Here is a 24,964-nt window from a genome sequence, read left to right as displayed (position 1 = left end):
GGATGGAAGCTCTCTACTCCCTCCGTGAGTTTGCGCCCTTTGTGCTGGTTTGTGTTTACGTTCCACCGCAGGCCAACGTGCAGGAGGCACAATGCAAGCTCGACTAGCAGATATTGCGTGGGGAGAGGACAAACCCGGACTCGGGACAGCGCCAGCAGCGCGTCGACATGCCAAAAGGAGCCCTGAGCCAGTCCTCGTTAGTATAGTGGACAGTATCTCCGCCTGTCACGCGGAAGACCGGGGTTCGATTCCCCGACGGGGAGTTTCCTTTTAGATCACCTGCTGATCTTTCGCCGACGAAAAAGAAATAAACACAGCTGCGGTAAGCGTGCGCTTGCGTCAAGCTGAGGCTAAGGTTACCTTAACTTTGCTCCTTTTTGCGTCTGTCTGATATTTTGACTGGGTACACTTTGATTTTGATACGGAGTAGAGTTTGATTTTGATACTGAGCACAGTTTGATATGTAAACGGAAGCAGAGGCAACGACACAAAAGTTGACCGGGTTCCAATTTCTGCCGTGACCCGGATTCGAACCGGGGTTGCTGCGGCCACAACGCAGAGTACTAACCTCTATACGATCACGGCTGTTTGGTTCACTTAGTGCCTCCTTGTTGGACTGAGTGTCTCCAGGTCGTGACAGCATAGTTTGAGCTTTGACTATCGAGGAACCACTCTTTTATCTGTAAGGGATTCCTAAATGATGTGTTACAAAAGCTAGTCAAGTTCCACAGAAGGTTCATCCATCCATCATTCTGTGTGTTTTCTTCAGCGACAAATTTCCAAAGAAAGATCATTAGCCCCTACCACTACAAACAAAAGAGCCTTCACTGGTTCTAGGTGCTTTTCGGACATGTACATGGCTGTGACTGAAACTGGGTGGTTCCAAATGCTTTTAGTACATGTTGAAAGGCCACTATCTTTCCAAAGAAAGCTAATAAGCACCTAACACAACCAACAAAAGCGCCTTGATGAGGGCATTGACCGGGTGGTTCCAAATGCTTTTAGTACATGTTGAAAGGCTTTCCAAAGAAAGCTAATTAGCACCTACCACAACCAACAAAAGCCCCTGGATGAGGGTATTGACGGAATGTGAGTGCTTCCAAAGGCTTCTAGTACATATCGAAAGGGCCCTTGGTTAGGGTCAGCGTTTGAACCTTTACAGGTTTTCAGTACACGGTATGTGTGCGTGCGTAATTAACAAGCTAAAGTGTTCCTCGAGCTAGCCAGGAGTCGAACCTAGAATCTTCTGATCCGTAGTCAGACGCGTTATCCATTGCGCCACTAGCCCTACACAGGGTGTCTCGGGACAGATCAGGCAGACGGATCGGTAGGAAGAAAGACTAAAAACAAGAGTTCTGCAGTTGGCTTTGGATGTTCTTATCACATGTTGAGCTGAAGTGGCTGGATGGAAGCTCTCTACTCCCTCCGTGAGTTTGCGCCCTTTGTGCTGGTTTGTGTTTACGTTCCACCGCAGGCCAACGTGCAGGAGGCACAATGCAAGCTCGACTAGCAGATATTGCGTGGGGAGAGGACAAACCCGGACTCGGGACAGCGCCAGCAGCGCGTCGACATGCCAAAAGGAGCCCTGAGCCAGTCCTCGTTAGTATAGTGGACAGTATCTCCGCCTGTCACGCGGAAGACCGGGGTTCGATTCCCCGACGGGGAGTTTCCTTTTAGATCACCTGCTGATCTTTCGCCGACGAAAAAGAAATAAACACAGCTGCGGTAAGCGTGCGCTTGCGTCAAGCTGAGGCTAAGGTTACCTTAACTTTGCTCCTTTTTGCGTCTGTCTGATATTTTGACTGGGTACACTTTGATTTTGATACGGAGTAGAGTTTGATTTTGATACTGAGCACAGTTTGATATGTAAACGGAAGCAGAGGCAACGACACAAAAGTTGACCGGGTTCCAATTTCTGCCGTGACCCGGATTCGAACCGGGGTTGCTGCGGCCACAACGCAGAGTACTAACCTCTATACGATCACGGCTGTTTGGTTCACTTAGTGCCTCCTTGTTGGACTGAGTGTCTCCAGGTCGTGACAGCATAGTTTGAGCTTTGACTATCGAGGAACCACTCTTTTATCTGTAAGGGATTCCTAAATGATGTGTTACAAAAGCTAGTCAAGTTCCACAGAAGGTTCATCCATCCATCATTCTGTGTGTTTTCTTCAGCGACAAATTTCCAAAGAAAGATCATTAGCCCCTACCACTACAAACAAAAGAGCCTTCACTGGTTCTAGGTGCTTTTCGGACATGTACATGGCTGTGACTGAAACTGGGTGGTTCCAAATGCTTTTAGTACATGTTGAAAGGCCACTATCTTTCCAAAGAAAGCTAATAAGCACCTAACACAACCAACAAAAGCGCCTTGATGAGGGCATTGACCGGGTGGTTCCAAATGCTTTTAGTACATGTTGAAAGGCTTTCCAAAGAAAGCTAATTAGCACCTACCACAACCAACAAAAGCCCCTGGATGAGGGTATTGACGGAATGTGAGTGCTTCCAAAGGCTTCTAGTACATATCGAAAGGGCCCTTGGTTAGGGTCAGCGTTTGAACCTTTACAGGTTTTCAGTACACGGTATGTGTGCGTGCGTAATTAACAAGCTAAAGTGTTCCTCGAGCTAGCCAGGAGTCGAACCTAGAATCTTCTGATCCGTAGTCAGACGCGTTATCCATTGCGCCACTAGCCCTACACAGGGTGTCTCGGGACAGATCAGGCAGACGGATCGGTAGGAAGAAAGACTAAAAACAAGAGTTCTGCAGTTGGCTTTGGATGTTCTTATCACATGTTGAGCTGAAGTGGCTGGATGGAAGCTCTCTACTCCCTCCGTGAGTTTGCGCCCTTTGTGCTGGTTTGTGTTTACGTTCCACCGCAGGCCAACGTGCAGGAGGCACAATGCAAGCTCGACTAGCAGATATTGCGTGGGGAGAGGACAAACCCGGACTCGGGACAGCGCCAGCAGGGCGTCGACATGCCAAAAGGATCCCTGAGCCAGTCCTCGTTAGTATAGTGGACAGTATCTCCGCCTGTCACGCGGAAGACCGGGGTTCGATTCCCCGACGGGGAGTTTCCTTTTAGATCACCTGCTGATCTTTCGCCGACGAAAAAGAAATAAACACAGCTGCGGTAAGCGTGCGCTTGCGTCAAGCTGAGGCTAAGGTTACCTTAACTTTGCTCCTTTTTGCGTCTGTCTGATATTTTGACTGGGTACACTTTGATTTTGATACGGAGTAGAGTTTGATTTTGATACTGAGCACAGTTTGATATGTAAACGGAAGCAGAGGCAACGACACAAAAGTTGACCGGGTTCCAATTTCTGCCGTGACCCGGATTCGAACCGGGGTTGCTGCGGCCACAACGCAGAGTACTAACCTCTATACGATCACGGCTGTTTGGTTCACTTAGTGCCTCCTTGTTGGACTGAGTGTCTCCAGGTCGTGACAGCATAGTTTGAGCTTTGACTATCGAGGAACCACTCTTTTATCTGTAAGGGATTCCTAAATGATGTGTTACAAAAGCTAGTCAAGTTCCACAGAAGGTTCATCCATCCATCATTCTGTGTGTTTTCTTCAGCGACAAATTTCCAAAGAAAGATCATTAGCCCCTACCACTACAAACAAAAGAGCCTTCACTGGTTCTAGGTGCTTTTCGGACATGTACATGGCTGTGACTGAAACTGGGTGGTTCCAAATGCTTTTAGTACATGTTGAAAGGCCACTATCTTTCCAAAGAAAGCTAATAAGCACCTAACACAACCAACAAAAGCGCCTTGATGAGGGCATTGACCGGGTGGTTCCAAATGCTTTTAGTACATGTTGAAAGGCTTTCCAAAGAAAGCTAATTAGCACCTACCACAACCAACAAAAGCCCCTGGATGAGGGTATTGACGGAATGTGAGTGCTTCCAAAGGCTTCTAGTACATATCGAAAGGGCCCTTGGTTAGGGTCAGCGTTTGAACCTTTACAGGTTTTCAGTACACGGTATGTGTGCGTGCGTAATTAACAAGCTAAAGTGTTCCTCGAGCTAGCCAGGAGTCGAACCTAGAATCTTCTGATCCGTAGTCAGACGCGTTATCCATTGCGCCACTAGCCCTACACAGGGTGTCTCGGGACAGATCAGGCAGACGGATCGGTAGGAAGAAAGACTAAAAACAAGAGTTCTGCAGTTGGCTTTGGATGTTCTTATCACATGTTGAGCTGAAGTGGCTGGATGGAAGCTCTCTACTCCCTCCGTGAGTTTGCGCCCTTTGTGCTGGTTTGTGTTTACGTTCCACCGCAGGCCAACGTGCAGGAGGCACAATGCAAGCTCGACTAGCAGATATTGCGTGGGGAGAGGACAAACCCGGACTCGGGACAGCGCCAGCAGGGCGTCGACATGCCAAAAGGAGCCCTGAGCCAGTCCTCGTTAGTATAGTGGACAGTATCTCCGCCTGTCACGCGGAAGACCGGGGTTCGATTCCCCGACGGGGAGTTTCCTTTTAGATCACCTGCTGATCTTTCGCCGACGAAAAAGAAATAAACACAGCTGCGGTAAGCGTGCGCTTGCGTCAAGCTGAGGCTAAGGTTACCTTAACTTTGCTCCTTTTTGCGTCTGTCTGATATTTTGACTGGGTACACTTTGATTTTGATACGGAGTAGAGTTTGATTTTGATACTGAGCACAGTTTGATATGTAAACGGAAGCAGAGGCAACGACACAAAAGTTGACCGGGTTCCAATTTCTGCCGTGACCCGGATTCGAACCGGGGTTGCTGCGGCCACAACGCAGAGTACTAACCTCTATACGATCACGGCTGTTTGGTTCACTTAGTGCCTCCTTGTTGGACTGAGTGTCTCCAGGTCGTGACAGCATAGTTTGAGCTTTGACTATCGAGGAACCACTCTTTTATCTGTAAGGGATTCCTAAATGATGTGTTACAAAAGCTAGTCAAGTTCCACAGAAGGTTCATCCATCCATCATTCTGTGTGTTTTCTTCAGCGACAAATTTCCAAAGAAAGATCATTAGCCCCTACCACTACAAACAAAAGAGCCTTCACTGGTTCTAGGTGCTTTTCGGACATGTACATGGCTGTGACTGAAACTGGGTGGTTCCAAATGCTTTTAGTACATGTTGAAAGGCCACTATCTTTCCAAAGAAAGCTAATAAGCACCTAACACAACCAACAAAAGCGCCTTGATGAGGGCATTGACCGGGTGGTTCCAAATGCTTTTAGTACATGTTGAAAGGCTTTCCAAAGAAAGCTAATTAGCACCTACCACAACCAACAAAAGCCCCTGGATGAGGGTATTGACGGAATGTGAGTGCTTCCAAAGGCTTCTAGTACATATCGAAAGGGCCCTTGGTTAGGGTCAGCGTTTGAACCTTTACAGGTTTTCAGTACACGGTATGTGTGCGTGCGTAATTAACAAGCTAAAGTGTTCCTCGAGCTAGCCAGGAGTCGAACCTAGAATCTTCTGATCCGTAGTCAGACGCGTTATCCATTGCGCCACTAGCCCTACACAGGGTGTCTCGGGACAGATCAGGCAGACGGATCGGTAGGAAGAAAGACTAAAAACAAGAGTTCTGCAGTTGGCTTTGGATGTTCTTATCACATGTTGAGCTGAAGTGGCTGGATGGAAGCTCTCTACTCCCTCCGTGAGTTTGCGCCCTTTGTGCTGGTTTGTGTTTACGTTCCACCGCAGGCCAACGTGCAGGAGGCACAATGCAAGCTCGACTAGCAGATATTGCGTGGGGAGAGGACAAACCCGGACTCGGGACAGCGCCAGCAGGGCGTCGACATGCCAAAAGGATCCCTGAGCCAGTCCTCGTTAGTATAGTGGACAGTATCTCCGCCTGTCACGCGGAAGACCGGGGTTCGATTCCCCGACGGGGAGTTTCCTTTTAGATCACCTGCTGATCTTTCGCCGACGAAAAAGAAATAAACACAGCTGCGGTAAGCGTGCGCTTGCGTCAAGCTGAGGCTAAGGTTACCTTAACTTTGCTCCTTTTTGCGTCTGTCTGATATTTTGACTGGGTACACTTTGATTTTGATACGGAGTAGAGTTTGATTTTGATACTGAGCACAGTTTGATATGTAAACGGAAGCAGAGGCAACGACACAAAAGTTGACCGGGTTCCAATTTCTGCCGTGACCCGGATTCGAACCGGGGTTGCTGCGGCCACAACGCAGAGTACTAACCTCTATACGATCACGGCTGTTTGGTTCACTTAGTGCCTCCTTGTTGGACTGAGTGTCTCCAGGTCGTGACAGCATAGTTTGAGCTTTGACTATCGAGGAACCACTCTTTTATCTGTAAGGGATTCCTAAATGATGTGTTACAAAAGCTAGTCAAGTTCCACAGAAGGTTCATCCATCCATCATTCTGTGTGTTTTCTTCAGCGACAAATTTCCAAAGAAAGATCATTAGCCCCTACCACTACAAACAAAAGAGCCTTCACTGGTTCTAGGTGCTTTTTGGACATGTACATGGCTGTGACTGAAACTGGGTGGTTCCAAATGCTTTTAGTACATGTTGAAAGGCCACTATCTTTCCAAAGAAAGCTAATAAGCACCTAACACAACCAACAAAAGCGCCTTGATGAGGGCATTGACCGGGTGGTTCCAAATGCTTTTAGTACATGTTGAAAGGCTTTCCAAAGAAAGCTAATTAGCACCTACCACAACCAACAAAAGCCCCTGGATGAGGGTATTGACGGAATGTGAGTGCTTCCAAAGGCTTCTAGTACATATCGAATGGGCCCTTGGTTAGGGTCAGCATTTGAACCTTTACAGGTTTTCAGTACACGGTATGTGTGCGTGCGTAATTAACAAGCTAAAGTGTTCCTCGAGCTAGCCAGGAGTCGAACCTAGAATCTTCTGATCCGTAGTCAGACGCGTTATCCATTGCGCCACTAGCCCTACACAGGGTGTCTCGGGACAGATCAGGCAGACGGATCGGTAGGAAGAAAGACTAAAAACAAGAGTTCTGCAGTTGGCTTTGGATGTTCTTATCACATGTTGAGCTGAAGTGGCTGGATGGAAGCTCTCTACTCCCTCCGTGAGTTTGCGCCCTTTGTGCTGGTTTGTGTTTACGTTCCACCGCAGGCCAACGTGCACGAGGCACAATGCAAGCTCGACTAGCAGATATTGCGTGGGGAGAGGACAAACCCGGACTCGGGACAGCGCCAGCAGCGCGTCGACATGCCAAAAGGAGCCCTGAGCCAGTCCTCGTTAGTATAGTGGACAGTATCTCCGCCTGTCACGCGGAAGACCGGGGTTCGATTCCCCGACGGGGAGTTTCCTTTTAGATCACCTGCTGATCTTTCGCCGACGAAAAAGAAATAAACACAGCTGCGGTAAGCGTGCGCTTGCGTCAAGCTGAGGCTAAGGTTACCTTAACTTTGCTCCTTTTTGCGTCTGTCTGATATTTTGACTGGGTACACTTTGATTTTGATACGGAGTAGAGTTTGATTTTGATACTGAGCACAGTTTGATATGTAAACGGAAGCAGAGGCAACGACACAAAAGTTGACCGGGTTCCAATTTCTGCCGTGACCCGGATTCGAACCGGGGTTGCTGCGGCCACAACGCAGAGTACTAACCTCTATACGATCACGGCTGTTTGGTTCACTTAGTGCCTCCTTGTTGGACTGAGTGTCTCCAGGTCGTGACAGCATAGTTTGAGCTTTGACTATCGAGGAACCACTCTTTTATCTGTAAGGGATTCCTAAATGATGTGTTACAAAAGCTAGTCAAGTTCCACAGAAGGTTCATCCATCCATCATTCTGTGTGTTTTCTTCAGCGACAAATTTCCAAAGAAAGATCATTAGCCCCTACCACTACAAACAAAAGAGCCTTCACTGGTTCTAGGTGCTTTTCGGACATGTACATGGCTGTGACTGAAACTGGGTGGTTCCAAATGCTTTTAGTACATGTTGAAAGGCCACTATCTTTCCAAAGAAAGCTAATAAGCACCTAACACAACCAACAAAAGCGCCTTGATGAGGGCATTGACCGGGTGGTTCCAAATGCTTTTAGTACATGTTGAAAGGCTTTCCAAAGAAAGCTAATTAGCACCTACCACAACCAACAAAAGCCCCTGGATGAGGGTATTGACGGAATGTGAGTGCTTCCAAAGGCTTCTAGTACATATCGAAAGGGCCCTTGGTTAGGGTCAGCGTTTGAACCTTTACAGGTTTTCAGTACACGGTATGTGTGCGTGCGTAATTAACAAGCTAAAGTGTTCCTCGAGCTAGCCAGGAGTCGAACCTAGAATCTTCTGATCCGTAGTCAGACGCGTTATCCATTGCGCCACTAGCCCTACACAGGGTGTCTCGGGACAGATCAGGCAGACGGATCGGTAGGAAGAAAGACTAAAAACAAGAGTTCTGCAGTTGGCTTTGGATGTTCTTATCACATGTTGAGCTGAAGTGGCTGGATGGAAGCTCTCTACTCCCTCCGTGAGTTTGCGCCCTTTGTGCTGGTTTGTGTTTACGTTCCACCGCAGGCCAACGTGCAGGAGGCACAATGCAACCTCGACTAGCAGATATTGCGTGGGGAGAGGACAAGCCCGGACTCGGGACAGCGCCAGCACTGCGTCGACATGCCAAAAGGATCCCTGTGCCAGTCCTCGTTAGTATAGTGGACAGTATCTCCGCCTGTCACGCGGAAGACCGGGGTTCGATTCCCCGACGGGGAGTTTCCTTTTAGATCACCTGCTGATCTTTCGCCGACGAAAAAGAAATAAACACAGCTGCGGTAAGCGTGCGCTTGCGTCAAGCTGAGGCTAAGGTTACCTTAACTTTGCTCCTTTTTGCGTCTGTCTGATATTTTGACTGGGTACACTTTGATTTTGATACGGAGTAGAGTTTGATTTTGATACTGAGCACAGTTTGATATGTAAACGGAAGCAGAGGCAACGACACAAAAGTTGACCGGGTTCCAATTTCTGCCGTGACCCGGATTCGAACCGGGGTTGCTGCGGCCACAACGCAGAGTACTAACCTCTATACGATCACGGCTGTTTGGTTCACTTAGTGCCTCCTTGTTGGACTGAGTGTCTCCAGGTCGTGACAGCATAGTTTGAGCTTTGACTATCGAGGAACCACTCTTTTATCTGTAAGGGATTCCTAAATGATGTGTTACAAAAGCTAGTCAAGTTCCACAGAAGGTTCATCCATCCATCATTCTGTGTGTTTTCTTCAGCGACAAATTTCCAAAGAAAGATCATTAGCCCCTACCACTACAAACAAAAGAGCCTTCACTGGTTCTAGGTGCTTTTCGGACATGTACATGGCTGTGACTGAAACTGGGTGGTTCCAAATGCTTTTAGTACATGTTGAAAGGCCACTATCTTTCCAAAGAAAGCTAATAAGCACCTAACACAACCAACAAAAGCGCCTTGATGAGGGCATTGACCGGGTGGTTCCAAATGCTTTTAGTACATGTTGAAAGGCTTTCCAAAGAAAGCTAATTAGCACCTACCACAACCAACAAAAGCCCCTGGATGAGGGTATTGACGGAATGTGAGTGCTTCCAAAGGCTTCTAGTACATATCGAAAGGGCCCTTTGTTAGGGTCAGCGTTTGAACCTTTACAGGTTTTCAGTACACGGTATGTGTGCGTGCGTAATTAACAAGCTAAAGTGTTCCTCGAGCTAGCCAGGAGTCGAACCTAGAATCTTCTGATCCGTAGTCAGACGCGTTATCCATTGCGCCACTAGCCCTACACAGGGTGTCTCGGGACAGATCAGGCAGACGGATCGGTAGGAAGAAAGACTAAAAACAAGAGTTCTGCAGTTGGCTTTGGATGTTCTTATCACATGTTGAGCTGAAGTGGCTGGATGGAAGCTCTCTACTCCCTCCGTGAGTTTGCGCCCTTTGTGCTGGTTTGTGTTTACGTTCCACCGCAGGCCAACGTGCAGGAGGCACAATGCAAGCTCGACTAGCAGATATTGCGTGGGGAGAGGACAAACCCGGACTCGGGACAGCGCCAGCAGCTGCGTCGACATGCCAAAAGGAGCCCTGAGCCAGTCCTCGTTAGTATAGTGGACAGTATCTCCGCCTGTCACGCGGAAGACCGGGGTTCGATTCCCCGACGGGGAGTTTCCTTTTAGATCACCTGCTGATCTTTCGCCGACGAAAAAGAAATAAACACAGCTGCGGTAAGCGTGCGCTTGCGTCAAGCTGAGGCTAAGGTTACCTTAACTTTGCTCCTTTTTGCGTCTGTCTGATATTTTGACTGGGTACACTTTGATTTTGATACGGAGTAGAGTTTGATTTTGATACTGAGCACAGTTTGATATGTAAACGGAAGCAGAGGCAACGACACAAAAGTTGACCGGGTTCCAATTTCTGCCGTGACCCGGATTCGAACCGGGGTTGCTGCGGCCACAACGCAGAGTACTAACCTCTATACGATCACGGCTGTTTGGTTCACTTAGTGCCTCCTTGTTGGACTGAGTGTCTCCAGGTCGTGACAGCATAGTTTGAGCTTTGACTATCGAGGAACCACTCTTTTATCTGTAAGGGATTCCTAAATGATGTGTTACAAAAGCTAGTCAAGTTCCACAGAAGGTTCATCCATCCATCATTCTGTGTGTTTTCTTCAGCGACAAATTTCCAAAGAAAGATCATTAGCCCCTACCACTACAAACAAAAGAGCCTTCACTGGTTCTAGGTGCTTTTCGGACATGTACATGGCTGTGACTGAAACTGGGTGGTTCCAAATGCTTTTAGTACATGTTGAAAGGCCACTATCTTTCCAAAGAAAGCTAATAAGCACCTAACACAACCAACAAAAGCGCCTTGATGAGGGCATTGACCGGGTGGTTCCAAATGCTTTTAGTACATGTTGAAAGGCTTTCCAAAGAAAGCTAATTAGCACCTACCACAACCAACAAAAGCCCCTGGATGAGGGTATTGACGGAATGTGAGTGCTTCCAAAGGCTTCTAGTACATATCGAAAGGGCCCTTGGTTAGGGTCAGCGTTTGAACCTTTACAGGTTTTCAGTACACGGTATGTCTGCGTGCGTAATTAACAAGCTAAAGTGTTCCTCGAGCTAGCCAGGAGTCGGACCTAGAATCTTCTGATCCGTAGTCAGACGCGTTATCCATTGCGCCACTAGCCCTACACAGGGTGTCTCGGGACAGATCAGGCAGACGGATCGGTAGGAAGAAAGACTAAAAACAAGAGTTCTGCAGTTGGCTTTGGATGTTCTTATCACATGTTGAGCTGAAGTGGCTGGATGGAAGCTCTCTACTCCCTCCGTGAGTTTGCGCCCTTTGTGGTGGTTTGTGTTTACGTTCCACCGCAGGCCAACGTGCAGGAGGCACAATGCAAGCTCGACTAGCAGATATTGCGTGGGGAGAGGACAAACCCGGACTCGGGACAGCGCCAGCAGCGCGTCGACATGCCAAAAGGAGCCCTGAGCCAGTCCTCGTTAGTATAGTGGACAGTATCTCCGCCTGTCACGCGGAAGACCGGGGTTCGATTCCCCGACGGGGAGTTTCCTTTTAGATCACCTGCTGATCTTTCGCCGACGAAAAAGAAATAAACACAGCTGCGGTAAGCGTGCGCTTGCGTCAAGCTGAGGCTAAGGTTACCTTAACTTTGCTCCTTTTTGCGTCTGTCTGATATTTTGACTGGGTACACTTTGATTTTGATACGGAGTAGAGTTTGATTTTGATACTGAGCACAGTTTGATATGTAAACGGAAGCAGAGGCAACGACACAAAAGTTGACCGGGTTCCAATTTCTGCCGTGACCCGGATTCGAACCGGGGTTGCTGCGGCCACAACGCAGAGTACTAACCTCTATACGATCACAGCTGTGCTGCGTTTTGATTTCAAGAGTTTTACCCAGAGTTACTATATGAGCATCAACTTTGCTGATATGACATAATGGTTGGATGTACTTTTATTAAAAGGTATCACTGCTGTGTGCTTTATGTGTATGCATTTGAGTAGGAAGCGGTGAGTCTGCTGTCAGGACGGACTTGTATGCCACCAGGGTCCAGTTTGACACTGGCTCGGGCCACTTTGTTGCTCAGTGACCTGAGAGGACTACAGAGCACCACACTTCTAAAACTGACACAGAAACTACTGGAAAAGCAGGTACAGAAACACACAAACATATACACACTCACACACGGTATACTGGCACCAGTCAGTATTCAAGAAGAAATGAAAAAACTAAAATATTAACATTTAGCTGTCTTTTTTTCAGCTATGTGTTTTTGGTCAGAGTGTGCTGTCAAATGATGGAAACGTGCGTTTATCTCCTGCCGGACCGAGCAACATCTACCTCCCTTACCTCAGCATACTGGATCAGGCCACTTTGCGAATTGGTAAATAAGAGCTTGATAACTTAAAAATACGACCAAATCACACAGATGCTGATTCGCACGAGACTAATGTTATCGAATGACCTCTGTGTTTGGTGAAATATAGTAGTTAATTTGTGGTGGAACATAGACATCCTCCCCATGTATTACAAATCACATGAGGTCTCCTAATAATACTAGTCCCATGTGAATAGGGACACCAAAAAAAGATCAGAGAATTTTTCATTTTAAAAACATTTTTCAAGCCTTAAACTCAACATTATGACATCTACTTAACTACTCAGTCCCATTCACAGTAATTACACACTCACTTTTCTAACCAGAATACTTTTTCAGTTGATACTAATAAAATCCAGCAGGTCAGCTCCCAGCCATTAGTAAAGTAATACAATTCATCTTTGAGTTTACACTACATTTTACATCATCCCATCTCTTTCACACTTTTACAACTACAAACTACATTCTAACTTTATGAGATATATTTAATGTTTCAATCCCATTCATAATAATTAGGCTCTTTTCCAACTAGATTACTCCAAGTACTCAATTTACTGTTAGATAATTCACATTTTACAGATGAGTAATATTATTCAATTTTGAAAGTCTGCATTTCAGTTTAGCATCAGCTTTTCAAGAAATCTTCAAATATTCCTCATCCCTCATACGATTTTAAAGCCAGAAATTTAGTTTAGCATCATCTTTTCAACGGTCAGCATTCACTCCCGTAATTTCTTCAGAAATTGTCTTCTTTAGCTACAATATAGAATTTTACATTATCACGCCAAACCCATCGAAGACATCCACCATATCTAATTTAAGGTGACGTCTTCAAATTGCTTGTTTTGTCCTTTAAACAGTCCAAAACCTAAAATATTCCATTTATTATCATGGAATACTAAGAAAACCAGCATATATTCATAATCTGGAACTAATGAATTAGCATAACTTTTTGCTTCTAAAATTACTTAAATGATTAATCAATTATCAGAATAGTTTCAGATAATTTCTCTGTAAATTGACTATTCTCTACTGTTTTGTCAGAAAAGCAGCTTCTCAGCTATAAATGTATGACTTGTTACATTATTCTTACATCTTGCACTGTTTCCACAGGTCACATCCTGGATCTCAACTCCATGGAAAGGACAGTCTCGGCCCAGTCATCACAACCCACTTCCAGTCAGCATTTGCATCTGTCCACCCAGATTGAGAGAGACTTCCCAAGCACCTTCAGTCCTACAGGCCCCACAACCTCAGCCTTAGAGCCAGAATAGAATGACACTAATTATGTGTTGTACTTATTACTGCTCTCTCCCAGTCCTGTATATATTGAGAGACATAGCTGGAAAAGAGACCAAAATGTTCTGGGAAACCTGGTGTAATAACGCATTATGTAATAAACTTACTAATTAAGAATGGAAGTACTGTATTTTTTGCTTTTGTTTTTAGCTAACATATTTGGTTCCAAAGCTGACCCAGTGAAAAGGCAAAGATTGCAGTGATGATGTTTGTTTGCTTACATTAGTTATTAATTGAAGTTGAAATGTTGCATATTATTATTATTATAATATTGGATATGAATGAACTGCAGGTGTTTCATTAACAAAAATGCTACTTGTTATTTAAGAAAATTATTGAATTCGAGTTAAAATGACATGAAGTCATGAACAGTTTTCTTGTTTAACCTCTGTCTCATAACCCTAACAGTTAGTAAATATCATTTAGGTTAAGATTCTCCCTTTTTTGCATCATTGGCTGTAGATAGGGGTGTTCTCTCTTGAGAGAGCTGAAGGCAGCCAGCTAGTCCATCCCTGTCCATTCCTGTTTCAGACTGATTTTACAATGGGTTACTCACGTCTGCATATTGTTCATTTTCTAATCTCACAGTACGCTTACCAGTAAGTCAATGGAGACAAAGAAAGAATCATAAGAGCTGGGAATAAAACAGTCTTTAGAGATACTTGTTGAACTGCAGGACAAACTATCCCTGCATGTATATTTAAAATGTTTGGCCTCTCTGATATCAGTCAGTTTCATGGCTGGTATGGCTATGTCAAATGTTTACCAATTAATATGCAGGAGTAAATTTACCATATTATATTACATCAGGTTAAAATAATATAAATTACTTGGTAAAATAGTCTTTGTGGGTAGTTTTAAGTAAACTTCATGTGTTACACCTTCACATTATCCCAATGATTTAATTCCATTCTTGTGGTACATATACTCCCATACAGTATAGTCTCTTTTTAACTAATGTTTACAGGCATTACAGAAATCTCATTACAAAATTAGCTGCTGTCTGATGTTATATATTATGTATCCTGTATCTTTTTGGTCAACTTTGGTGTTTGGGGCTACATTTTTGTTTACATAATGTTAACAGATTGTGGCTGAAACCTATAATGATTTTCTTTTTAATATCTGGTTAGTTATATGAACCAAATACATTCCTAGTGGTGAATTTTCACTTGTGTCTTTATGCTGCATTTATAAAACTAAAACTTTAAACCCCATTGTGTGACATAGGCTTGTTTATCGCTAGCGCTGATGATGAAGCTGATGAATTCCGGAAGTGTCAAATGCAGGTGTTTTATTCTGAAACCTACAACCGGAAGCCCTGTATGGTTAGCGCGCTGACTTGACACCGGTCTCCCAGCCCGAGTAACGGTAGCCGTCTCTTCCGATCCCTCAATTGTCTCGGTTTGTTGACGTTTGCTGGAGTACAGCGGTAGTTAGTTAGTAACGGGGGTCTGGTCGTTTTTTCGGGCGAGTCGTGTGAGAGTCAATGAAGCTAGCCGGCTAGCTATCTTAAATGGGTTTTCGAGTTAAAAGATGATCGCCTCACTTTCGAGAGGAAGTTTGCTGGATGAGGTTCTTCACGGGGGCTTTAATGAGGTAACGTCAACCTTCACCGAGCGTTACTAGTCTTCATGTTTATTGAGTTCACGTTAGCGTTGCTATAATTTAGCAAGCGGAAGCCAGTTAACGTGACATTTGCAAACCATTGAACAGACGTGCAAACAAAGTGCCGCAACGTGAGGTAGAAATAACTAACTTCTGCAGTTTGCCCAACCAAGTTAATGTTAACGTTAATGTGAACTTAATATGACCAAAACACAACAATTGGAGCTCTACACTCATGGCTAGACACCTGGCGTTAACCCTAGCTGGTAACGTTAATGGTTTTCAGTAAATACGATTACCAAGTTGTCTCTAAACTAGTGTGACATTTAAGAAGCCGTAAGCAGACACAGCACCGCGGCGTTCAGTGAGATGTGCTGTGTTCGAAACCGATGTGCATTCTTTGTAACGTAACCCGGACGACGGGGGGAGTCACGTGACTGAACGGGACCGGTAAAGGTGGAGTAACCGTGAGAAGAACAGCGGAAGGAGGCTGAACCATGTCACTCTGAACTGAACACGAAGTAATATGATTGGCCTTCACAATACAAGTAAAATTTAATAGGCAGTGGGACAATAGGGTGTCCCTGCCACCCCCCCCCCTCTCGTCCCAGCATAATAAACAAAGGAACTCATTTGTTATGCCATGGCCTCAGCCTTATTTGGCCCCCTCTCTAAGCTGTGTGTTTTTGTGTGTGTTTGTCTGTGGTTTGTTGGATGTGTGTATCTGATTGATGGATTGCAGCAGCAGCTGGTAGCCTATGTTTCCTGGGTGAACTCTCAGCTGAAGAGGAAGCCAGGCCTGAAGCCTATTACGGACCTCAGGCATGATCTGCAGGATGGGGTGGTGCTCACGCAACTAATAGAGATAGTTGGTAAATACACACATGTACACTTACACGGAAATGGCTCACATGGTGTAGTAATAAGAACTAAGAAATGTTGGTGTTTTACCCCCTTTACCATTTTAATGGGGCCTTTTCATTCCTGCAGTAAGCAGATATTTTCAATTAATTCATTGCAACTCGTGCAATGCTGTAGTATTAGTTGTGTTTTTGGAACAGATGATATTGTTCTACCATTCTTTGTAGATTCATTGATCTTGGGAAATAATACCGTACTGCTGTAAAAGTTTTAAATGTAATATGGTTTTGATTTTTCTGTCTCTCTCTGAAAACTCATTCAAATTGTTAGCTGGGGAAGTGCTGGAGGGAGTGTATGATGCTCCACAAAACAAAGAGGAAAGCAGAAAGAATGTGGAGCAAGTTTTGCAGTTCATTTCCTCCAGACACATACGGATGCCACACATATCCGCAAGAGGTAAATCAAAGAAGAGTCTGTGTTTTCTCTCTCTCTTTGTTTCAAGAGCAGGTGTCCCTAACCTTTTGTGGTTGCTGACCCTGTGTTGTAATCAGAGGATTTTATTGACCTCTAAAGCACATTCAAATTACATGTTTGCCATAAATACATATTTCTCTGTGTCCACAATCTACAATCCACATGTCATGGTTTCTGTTATAAAGCTGCTATCTTGGCATGCCGTGTTATTACCGTGGGTTGCAAATACTGTACATTAACTCTCTAACATTAATTATTGATGGACATATGTTCCCTTTCTGTCTTCAGACATTGTCGATGGTAATCTGAAATCTGTAATGAGGATAATTCTGGCGCTGGCTGCCCACTTCAAGCCCTCAGCCAACCACAGGGCTGCTTCTGGAAGTGGGAGGGGTTTGGCAAGAGGCTCTGCCAACCACAACCCTCTCTCCACTGTTGCATTAGCACAAGGTGCAGCTGCCGCACTTGCATCAGCACGACACGATGCCTCTCAGCCTGCACATGCCACACGTATTCACAGGTATGCTGGCCCCAATAATCATAAATACAGACATAAACCCCTGTCAACATCTTTCTATAATATCGTTATATAGCAAACGTTATCTGCCACAGCAGTCGTTTGTTAGATGAATTTGTAGTCTTTGCTGTCCTCTGGTGGACAAACTCCAAATTTCCATCCTTACAACTGCTGAAAAAGGGGCTTGTCTCTGTATATTTGTTATTAAAAGTCTATACCAGTTGTTATTTATGAATAAATAACCTCTGCTTTATCTGCGGCCTTTCAGTGGCTGGGGGTTGGATGGGGAAAAGAGTGTGTGTGTTCGTGCACTCGTTGAGCAGTATGAAAGACGATCTCCGGATGAGGAGGACAACCCCCAGCCTAGCAGGTAATCTGCTTTTACATAAACTCAAGTTTCTCATAATAATTAAATATTGATGCAGTAAATAATTGAATTTAGTAACTTTTGTGCCCTTCTCTGTGCAGTCTAAATGTAATATAAAAGGCAGATCTGATTCATTTGAACATCATATCTTCAGTAGGAAAAACACCTGTAAACTGTAACATGTAAAAGTAGCAACCTGTCTGCTGAAGGACAAGGATTGGGCTAATTTTCTCAAAAGCATTATTAAAATCTGTCCCAGGCACTCAGTATGGGCTGGATCATGTTCTGAGATTGTCTCATTTTAAATAATGCAGGATTGTGATAATAGATAATGAGATTAAAAGCTTGTTGACTTTGCTGGCCTAAATTCATGAACGAGGTGGCTGCACTTCAGTAGCCAAGTGGTATAAAAAAGTATTTTTGCTCAGTTACATCACACTGTGAAACTCAGTTTGTTGCTATTTATACTGTACACTTTTGCCGGTTGTTCATTTTCTGTAAGTTATCTGTTATCTTCCATCTTTAACACCCAGCTTTGGTAACAGTAGACTACATTCTGTGGTTTATTTGTGTGTGTGTGTGTATTAGACTGCCTGACAGAGCATATGACTTCGGTTTTAGTACTCCAAACTGCCCTGCTGTGTGTGTGTGTGTGTGTGTGTGTGTGTGTGTGTGTGTGTGTGTGTGTGTGTGTGTGTGTGTGTGTGTGTGGTAGTAGTGGGCAAAACACAGGCAGATGATACAAAAAAAGAAATAATCAGTCCTTATCCTCTCAAATCACATGTCCTGTTTGAAGTTATGCTCTGTGGTCTTCTTTTTCACCATCATTGTTTGTACGGGTTTTAATATGAGCACAGATGTGTGTGTTTACCTGTTTATAATGATTGAAAGAGAAGTGCATACATTGATTATTTGTAGAACAGTGGAGTAGTTTTGTTTCGAGAGACAGAGATTCAACAGAGCTGCAACGACCCGAGGCTGTCATCACATATGTAGTTTATTATTTTAGTGAGAGATTCTGAGCAGTGTCTGCCGCGTTGGTTCCCATGTCAGCTAGCTGGAGGGCGAGGGGCGGAGTGAGGAGAATCACACACTGTCATGAGTTTGTAGAGATGCTGATGCCACAGACCCACATGCAGGGTAGAACTTAGGCTCCTTGGAAGTATTAAGCACAGTTTAAGACCACCTGTAACCCACTATGGGGGGAACGCAGATTAAATGGTAAGACCAGGCACAAGTTTCTTTTACCTTAACAATTCTACTACAATATAATGAAGAGACTGTAAATTAAGTGTAGCGTCTGCATGCATCGTGCTTTGATTGGCAAAAGGCATGTGAGGATTGATGGCATCTTTTGGCAAATTAGGATTTGGGAACCTATGTGTCATTCTCATGTGTTGTTTTATCTTGTCTGTCTGCTTTTCTCTCTTGCAAGCCTGCAATCCAAACATGAGTCAGAATATCAACAAAATGAACTACTTTGCTAGTAAGTGTTTACACACAACCCCATTCTTCTCTGGAATTAATTGACTAATCAGCGTTTTGTCCTCCTCGATCCTCAGCTCCGTCAGTCCACTGTCATCTACAAGAGCTCCACCCAGCAGCCACTCAGACAGACAGCAGGAAGGCTACCAACAACAAGAGATCAGTGGTGAGTTCAGTTTTTCTTTGATTAGTAAACCTCATGATTTATCGTTGGACATGTGTAACTGCTAAGTTGTGTACGTCTGTGTGCATGTAGCCGAGTCATCTCATGCATCGGAGACGGCGTGGGAGGATTCTCTCAGTGAAACTTTTGAGAAGGAGGTGCAGGACACACGAAAAATGGTGTCTGCTTTACAGGTACATGCATATCGAAGTTTTGAGACTGATTCTGGTGATACTCCGTGTATAAATACAGTGCTAACCTTTTGTTAAGCAGTCAGAATGTCTTTTTGTTGACTTCCAAATTGAAGTTTAAGTGCTGAGTGCATAGTCTGTATTTTCTTATAGCGTGATATATGTTTCAGTTGTTTTTATTTGAAGATATTGGATGTAGAGCTTGTAAATAAACAAAAAAATATTAATACAGACATTCAGAGTCACTGACTGACCTAATTTTGCTCATGTTAGTAGTCTAGTAGTAATTTCTTAGGTGCTATTTACTAATGAGCTATTTAAATGCTGTTCTTATTACACATCAAGCACACACCCCCTCACTACATGCATCAGACAACCCACCAGCATTAACTGGTCCAAAGTACAAACTGGTGTCACATGTTGTTATACCCTTTGTGTTTTTAAGGCCCTGCTGTTGCATGGTTCACTGCCTGAGGATGAGCAGGATGTGTCTCTGAGTTTGGACCAAGGCAACACTGAGCAGCAACTGGTAGTGATAGTCTCCTTTTATTTTTAGCTTCTCATCCCTTTTTCTGTCCTTCTCTTTCTGATCTTTGTCTTTTCTGTGTCACACTCTCCTTCACTCTGTTTCACCGGCTCTTTGTGTTCAGTGCAGATCACATTTCTTTTCCTTAAATGAGTTTGTGTGTGTGTGCATGCTTATGTGTGTGTCAGTGGGTGACATGGGTATCAGTTTCCCTTCTTACTCAGACCATTGTGGTTCACACACCCTTTTTTCTCTCTCTTTGCAGGTAGTCATTCGCAGTCGTTTAGATCAGAGTATGGAGGAGGCTCAGGAGCTGAAGGTAAATCATTTTAATTTGTTGTCCCTATATTCTTTTGTCAGCACAACAGACACACTTATCTTATTACCGAGAGAATTAACTCCTGTAATGCACACTGTTATTAATATTTAATTCAGAGTGTGTTGTTTGCTGTTTACTTTAGCGGGAACTGTTGCGCTGTAAGCAGGACATGAGAAACCTGCAGGGAGTCAAGGTAAGCCGAAGCCAGATCTGCTGTTAATTGTCTTATTGCTCAGTTGAATGTAGTTCTAGTTGTGTTTTAGGAAAGTTGCTCCCTAAGGTATTGACTTTCTGTTGGTTTGTAAATGTGCAGGACGCCCAGCAGCAGAGGCTGTGCACTCAGGAGGCATCAATTCTGCAAATGAAGCAAGAGCTTCTCAGAGCCAGCATTACGAAGGACGAACTCAACAACAAGAATGTACAAAATAGTCTCAAATACAAGTTTGATTTTATTAAAGTGAATGTAAAATGTAAAAACATAATGTGTACAGTTTTCATTAGCTGCTGTATATGTTACGTGTGTGTTGCAAATTCCCCTCCTCTATGACAATGTGTTATAGGCAGAGCTGCAGTGGAAGCTGGAGGAATGTAACAGGCTGTGGGGCGAATGCAAGGTGAAGCACTCCAGTCCCTCTCTTTAAATGGTTTAATGGTTTAGTCATCCTAACTTTATGTTACACAACTGTTCGTCGAGTTTGTACAAAATAATGAACTCTGCCTATTCTCTTTGGTTGGGTTTGTGCAGAAAGAGATTGGACAGAAGGACAGACTATTGCAGCAACTCAAACACAAGCTTGAAGAAAGCCAAAAAAAGCAGGTACGTGCTATGTGTGAAAATCTCAGACCAAAAGTTAATCTTAAATTCACTTTTTAAATACCCTTCACAGTCTTTGCAGTTTATTTTACTTGAGGTTTTATCAGGAAATCAATACTAAAACTTACTTTTATGCAAGAGAATATGCCTGAAGCAGATGTTTAAACTTACTTAGTTCCTCCGTCACTTATTCAATAAACTAGTCACTTTAATAATCTGAGGCATGGACTAGATATATATATGTTTAAGATTTAGGATCTAGCAGGTTTATACTGGTGTGTGATGTTGGTTTGTCTGTTTGGCAGAGTGAATTGCAACGAGAGTTGGAGCATAAACACAGCATGCAGGTAGTACTCTTTCTTTACTGACTCTTTCTGCACTAAAATCTTAATAAACAGTTGAGTTTTAGGTTTCATGTTCAGTCTGCACCAGGCAGCCATGAATCCACATACACTACACACTTTTTTGTTGCTTTTTTAGATTCCTGCCGGCACAGAAAACAATGGATTTGCTTACTCTGGAAATCCAGCTCCCTCTATGTCAAGCGTAAGTATTGTCTCTATTGATAAGGCTGTTCAGTCAGTGGGTCTATTTATATTCTTTATGTTAAGGTGCCAACAAAGCTCCACACAGTTAAGAATTAACATGGGACAGAATACGCTGATAATACAGAAATAAAGCACTGTAAGACTTTAAACAAGCACACAGTTGTTCTCTATAAAATTAGCTTTTTGTGTTTGACATGGTTCTCTGTGTTTGTGCTCTGTTAGCAGGCAGAGGAAGTCCAGCTGCTCAGAGATGCACTTAGAAGTTTGAGGAACAACTTCAGAGATCATGACCCGCAGCACCATACATTGGACACCCTGGAGCAGGGCATAGTGTCACTCATCGACAGACTGCACGTTCTGCACACACACAGGGTATAAATATAACCCAACTGAGAAACTGATTAATTTGTTTTTGGTTCAAAGTGAATAAAAAAGAGCGATTTTAATGTCAAAGTCGTGGAGTGTCACATGAACTGATCAGTCTTCAGAGCTATGACAGAGATTGAATTGTTAAATAATCATCTGATGACCATTTTAAGATCAGATTTGACTGTAATATTTATTGATGAGTGAGGACCAATGAAAGAATATAGTATAAATTAGTATATTTATTCATATATTATTGATTTATACCATTAAATCTTCTTAGAAATGGTTAATTTTGACAGAATGTAGAGCTTTAAAATGATGAGGGCCTGTCAACATTTATCCAAATACTGCAGGGAAGGGGGAAATCTCCAAGACGCAAAGATCAACACACAGACTCTGACACCTGGCCATGTACAAGTAAGTTACACATGCACGAATACATGTAATACAGTGTTTATGCTTTTACTAACTGTGTTTCTGCTGTTCATTACAGAGGTTTGTCAGTCCCACAGTGGTTCTTCTGCATCCACTAAAATCCTTTATTTTACTGGAAAATCGCCAACGCCTTCCATGATCAATATACCGAAAAGGTTAGTGTGTGTTTGTGTATATTAGGGTATTTTCTTTCTGAAATATATATTTTTTTGTTTTCTTTGGCTTAATTCACCTAGACACTGTTGATAATCATAATCCTGTAACACATACATTTAGGCCACAGGTAGAAAATAAGATGTCAAGATGAGTGTGTTTCGTTGTACACATCGTACAGGCTGGGTGAGGTGACTCTCAAGGATGTTAAGGCAGCTGTGGATCGAGAGGGAAACTACAGGTACCACTTCAAGGCCCTGGACCCTGAGTTTGGCACTGTGAAAGAAGAGGTAAGAAAAAGCTGACCTTTAAATAGACAATAGGACAGTAATAGCAAACTTATGTGCACACTGGTCAGAATGAAAACCCATGGCACTTACCCTGTGCTAAAATACACTCCAACATACAAATGCCACTTGAGTGTAGTTAAGATAAAAGCAGAGTAGTCATACGTCCTTATGTCTGTGTGCAGGTATTCTTGGATGGAGCCATCATTCCAGGCTGGGAAGGGAAAATAGTGGCCTGGGTAGAAGAGGACTGTGGTGAGGAAAGGTATGGAAAGGAAAAGTTAATTCTGCATCTCTCTCTTTATTTTCCTGACTTTCAGTGGTCAGCAATGCATTCTCTTTTCTGTCTCAGGCCATTGTAGGTTCAAGCTGAGAGGCCATTCTCTTCTTGCTTTTGCTTCTGGTTCCTCTGATCCCGGAGACTCATCCAGACAACTGTGTGGACACTTTTTGAGATTCATGTCAGCAAGAGATTTGGGTTGGTCAGCTGGTACTAAACCACACTGATATGTCCTACTCGCTCTGGAAACTGATTTCTAGTATATCATAAAGCTGAAACTATAGTATCAAAACTGGACTAGACAGTAACATTATTGTAACATAGCTGTTTTTAAAACCACATTAGTGTTGTTTCATCTGTAGTTTTACTTCTGGTTTGTACTGAGGAATTGGAAAAAGGTCAATTTTAACTGCCCAATATCCCTTTTCATTCCAACCAGATTACATGTTAGAAATATGTACTGTCCATTGTTCTTTAGCACTGGTACATTTCAGTCGTTATTGTGAATGTGAAGTGAATATACAGTATTATCTATCATAACAAGAAATAGGAGGTTAGAAAAAAACGTTTGAAAAAAATACCACTTTTATAATGTTACAAGGAAAAAAAACCTACTGCTGACAAATACACTGAGCAGATACCAGCTTCTAATACTATTACTATGTTTTGTATTAATTACATATGACAGATAACAGTAAAAAGAAAGAGTTTGAACAGAAAAGTCTATTGCAAAAAGAAAAAAAGAAAAAAACAACAACACCGGAATGTATTTCAGACTATTAAGTTTCACTAAATAGGACCCAAATCCAGATGTGGGTTTTAAATGTCTGTAGCACACCAGCAAGCATGCTCAAACTGAACTGCTGTCAGTGAACAGAAATGATGTTGGAACCTTTTTTGTGTTCATGTAGAAATGCAGATCAACAGCACTGTTATTTTGTTAACGTTATGAAATCGTTTTGTACACTTGTGTAAAATATTTTCACCATGTCCTTAAATTGTTTTTGTAAGTTTATGTCTCTGATTTGTTTAAAGAGAGATTCTAATGAGGTGAGAGCACTTCTGGTCCTGTTCAAAAGATGCTGTGGATGTGCATTTGAACATCAGAGATTTAAAAGAGATTTTGTCCTGAAACAATGGATCATCCCATTATTTATGGTATGTGTGTGTGTGTGTGTGTGTGTGTGTGTGTGTGTGTGTGTGTGTGTGAGAGAGAGAGAGAGGTTCCACTTGATGCAGTGAAATGCTCAGCTCTCTTCAGATAGACTGAAACTGGATGATACACATTTTCGGTAACTCTGCTTCTGTCTCTTCCCATTTGGGATCAGTGTGTACGCCTCCTCTAACAAGCCAATAGAAATATGCATCAGTATAATTTTAACTGAAACCCATTTGAATGCCATAACTGCCTGTTACTGTAAAATGTACAATTTGCTGGTGAGATGGTTATTTAGATTTGTTTTGTTTACTCAAAGTTTTACAAAATATGGATACTGTCAGTTTAAAGAAATAAACATGGCCTTTGTTGAATGTGAAATAAAACCTTTTTTGTTTTTAAAAAGATGTCATTGTTCCAGTTTTTATGGTGGTTGGGAGACAATGGGGAACTATCGTTTACTGATACATTGATATTAATAGACAGTTCTTATTAGCTCATATTTATATATATCTTTAAAAATTCATGTGTCCACATTTTAATCTAAACCTTTGAATATTTGGATTGGGGTGTTGGCCTCTTAAACCTCACTGACCTGTCGGGGTCAGTCTTTACAAACTGCAGCCAATGAAAAATAAGTCATGTGGATCATTTTGTACAAAAAAAGACCATCTAGAATACTCCTTTTGAGGCAGTATTGGGTTTGAATATTTAACCCAGAGTTAGTGTATTCATCAATTTCAGTGATCAGCTGGAAAAAGCTGACAGAATATATATTAGGGCTGACTAA

General features: G+C 43.2%; 2 protein-coding genes and 25 non-coding genes across 36 annotated transcripts in view; 11 read left to right on the top strand and 16 right to left on the bottom strand.

Moving 5' to 3' along the window:
• Positions 1-13,738, top strand: part of LOC127364275 (cilia- and flagella-associated protein 54-like) — a 56,796-nt gene extending 43,058 nt beyond the window's left edge. For all 6 annotated transcript variants that reach the window (XM_051401675.1, XM_051401677.1, XM_051401673.1 and 3 more), the window contains exons 55-57: positions 11,949-12,095; positions 12,208-12,328; positions 13,436-13,738. In XM_051401675.1, coding sequence (XP_051257635.1) covers positions 11,949-12,095; positions 12,208-12,328; positions 13,436-13,596 — 429 coding nt within the window. In that variant the 3' untranslated portion in view covers positions 13,597-13,738. The remainder of the gene's footprint in view (positions 1-11,948; positions 12,096-12,207; positions 12,329-13,435) is intronic.
• trnad-guc (transfer RNA aspartic acid (anticodon GUC)) lies at positions 192-263 on the top strand. The gene has a single exon. It is a non-coding gene; the product is annotated as a tRNA-Asp (tRNA).
• On the bottom strand, positions 514-585 carry trnah-gug (transfer RNA histidin (anticodon GUG)). Its single transcript has one exon. It is a non-coding gene; the product is annotated as a tRNA-His (tRNA).
• On the bottom strand, positions 1,216-1,288 carry trnar-acg (transfer RNA arginine (anticodon ACG)). Its single transcript has one exon. It is a non-coding gene; the product is annotated as a tRNA-Arg (tRNA).
• On the top strand, positions 1,595-1,666 carry trnad-guc (transfer RNA aspartic acid (anticodon GUC)). The gene has a single exon. It is a non-coding gene; the product is annotated as a tRNA-Asp (tRNA).
• Positions 1,917-1,988, bottom strand: trnah-gug (transfer RNA histidin (anticodon GUG)). The gene has a single exon. It is a non-coding gene; the product is annotated as a tRNA-His (tRNA).
• Positions 2,619-2,691, bottom strand: trnar-acg (transfer RNA arginine (anticodon ACG)). Its single transcript has one exon. It is a non-coding gene; the product is annotated as a tRNA-Arg (tRNA).
• On the top strand, positions 2,998-3,069 carry trnad-guc (transfer RNA aspartic acid (anticodon GUC)). The gene has a single exon. It is a non-coding gene; the product is annotated as a tRNA-Asp (tRNA).
• Positions 3,320-3,391, bottom strand: trnah-gug (transfer RNA histidin (anticodon GUG)). Its single transcript has one exon. It is a non-coding gene; the product is annotated as a tRNA-His (tRNA).
• trnar-acg (transfer RNA arginine (anticodon ACG)) lies at positions 4,022-4,094 on the bottom strand. Its single transcript has one exon. It is a non-coding gene; the product is annotated as a tRNA-Arg (tRNA).
• On the top strand, positions 4,401-4,472 carry trnad-guc (transfer RNA aspartic acid (anticodon GUC)). Its single transcript has one exon. It is a non-coding gene; the product is annotated as a tRNA-Asp (tRNA).
• On the bottom strand, positions 4,723-4,794 carry trnah-gug (transfer RNA histidin (anticodon GUG)). The gene has a single exon. It is a non-coding gene; the product is annotated as a tRNA-His (tRNA).
• Positions 5,425-5,497, bottom strand: trnar-acg (transfer RNA arginine (anticodon ACG)). The gene has a single exon. It is a non-coding gene; the product is annotated as a tRNA-Arg (tRNA).
• trnad-guc (transfer RNA aspartic acid (anticodon GUC)) lies at positions 5,804-5,875 on the top strand. The gene has a single exon. It is a non-coding gene; the product is annotated as a tRNA-Asp (tRNA).
• On the bottom strand, positions 6,126-6,197 carry trnah-gug (transfer RNA histidin (anticodon GUG)). The gene has a single exon. It is a non-coding gene; the product is annotated as a tRNA-His (tRNA).
• trnar-acg (transfer RNA arginine (anticodon ACG)) lies at positions 6,828-6,900 on the bottom strand. The gene has a single exon. It is a non-coding gene; the product is annotated as a tRNA-Arg (tRNA).
• On the top strand, positions 7,207-7,278 carry trnad-guc (transfer RNA aspartic acid (anticodon GUC)). Its single transcript has one exon. It is a non-coding gene; the product is annotated as a tRNA-Asp (tRNA).
• On the bottom strand, positions 7,529-7,600 carry trnah-gug (transfer RNA histidin (anticodon GUG)). The gene has a single exon. It is a non-coding gene; the product is annotated as a tRNA-His (tRNA).
• On the bottom strand, positions 8,231-8,303 carry trnar-acg (transfer RNA arginine (anticodon ACG)). Its single transcript has one exon. It is a non-coding gene; the product is annotated as a tRNA-Arg (tRNA).
• trnad-guc (transfer RNA aspartic acid (anticodon GUC)) lies at positions 8,610-8,681 on the top strand. Its single transcript has one exon. It is a non-coding gene; the product is annotated as a tRNA-Asp (tRNA).
• On the bottom strand, positions 8,932-9,003 carry trnah-gug (transfer RNA histidin (anticodon GUG)). Its single transcript has one exon. It is a non-coding gene; the product is annotated as a tRNA-His (tRNA).
• Positions 9,634-9,706, bottom strand: trnar-acg (transfer RNA arginine (anticodon ACG)). Its single transcript has one exon. It is a non-coding gene; the product is annotated as a tRNA-Arg (tRNA).
• trnad-guc (transfer RNA aspartic acid (anticodon GUC)) lies at positions 10,014-10,085 on the top strand. The gene has a single exon. It is a non-coding gene; the product is annotated as a tRNA-Asp (tRNA).
• Positions 10,336-10,407, bottom strand: trnah-gug (transfer RNA histidin (anticodon GUG)). The gene has a single exon. It is a non-coding gene; the product is annotated as a tRNA-His (tRNA).
• On the bottom strand, positions 11,038-11,110 carry trnar-acg (transfer RNA arginine (anticodon ACG)). The gene has a single exon. It is a non-coding gene; the product is annotated as a tRNA-Arg (tRNA).
• trnad-guc (transfer RNA aspartic acid (anticodon GUC)) lies at positions 11,417-11,488 on the top strand. The gene has a single exon. It is a non-coding gene; the product is annotated as a tRNA-Asp (tRNA).
• Positions 13,739-14,948: 1,210 nt separating the features above from the next.
• LOC127364410 (dixin) lies at positions 14,949-24,579 on the top strand. 5 transcript variants are annotated; one of them, XM_051401910.1, is made up of 22 exons: positions 14,949-15,220; positions 15,975-16,101; positions 16,421-16,546; positions 16,853-17,084; positions 17,350-17,451; positions 18,884-18,934; positions 19,011-19,099; positions 19,190-19,290; positions 19,733-19,816; positions 20,079-20,132; positions 20,275-20,325; positions 20,446-20,550; positions 20,693-20,746; positions 20,878-20,949; positions 21,252-21,293; positions 21,427-21,492; positions 21,717-21,866; positions 22,217-22,280; positions 22,357-22,453; positions 22,633-22,741; positions 22,924-23,003; positions 23,091-24,579. In XM_051401910.1, the coding sequence occupies exons 1-22, from the start codon at positions 15,158-15,160 to the stop codon at positions 23,098-23,100; spliced, it is 1,929 nt and encodes a 642-aa protein (XP_051257870.1). In that variant the 5' UTR covers positions 14,949-15,157; the 3' UTR covers positions 23,101-24,579. The 5 variants fall into 5 exon arrangements, with proteins under 5 accessions (XP_051257870.1, XP_051257872.1, XP_051257869.1 ...); XM_051401912.1 differs by having other exon boundaries at positions 15,972-16,101; positions 21,720-21,866; XM_051401909.1 differs by having other exon boundaries at positions 15,972-16,101.
• The last annotated feature ends 385 nt before the right edge of the window (positions 24,580-24,964 follow it).

Source organism: Dicentrarchus labrax, unplaced genomic scaffold, assembly GCF_905237075.1.
Source record: "Dicentrarchus labrax unplaced genomic scaffold, dlabrax2021, whole genome shotgun sequence".
Classification (NCBI taxonomy): domain Eukaryota; kingdom Metazoa; phylum Chordata; class Actinopteri; family Moronidae; genus Dicentrarchus; species Dicentrarchus labrax.
Note: the sequence above shows the minus strand (reverse complement) of the source record. Positions and strands in the feature narration are given on the sequence as shown.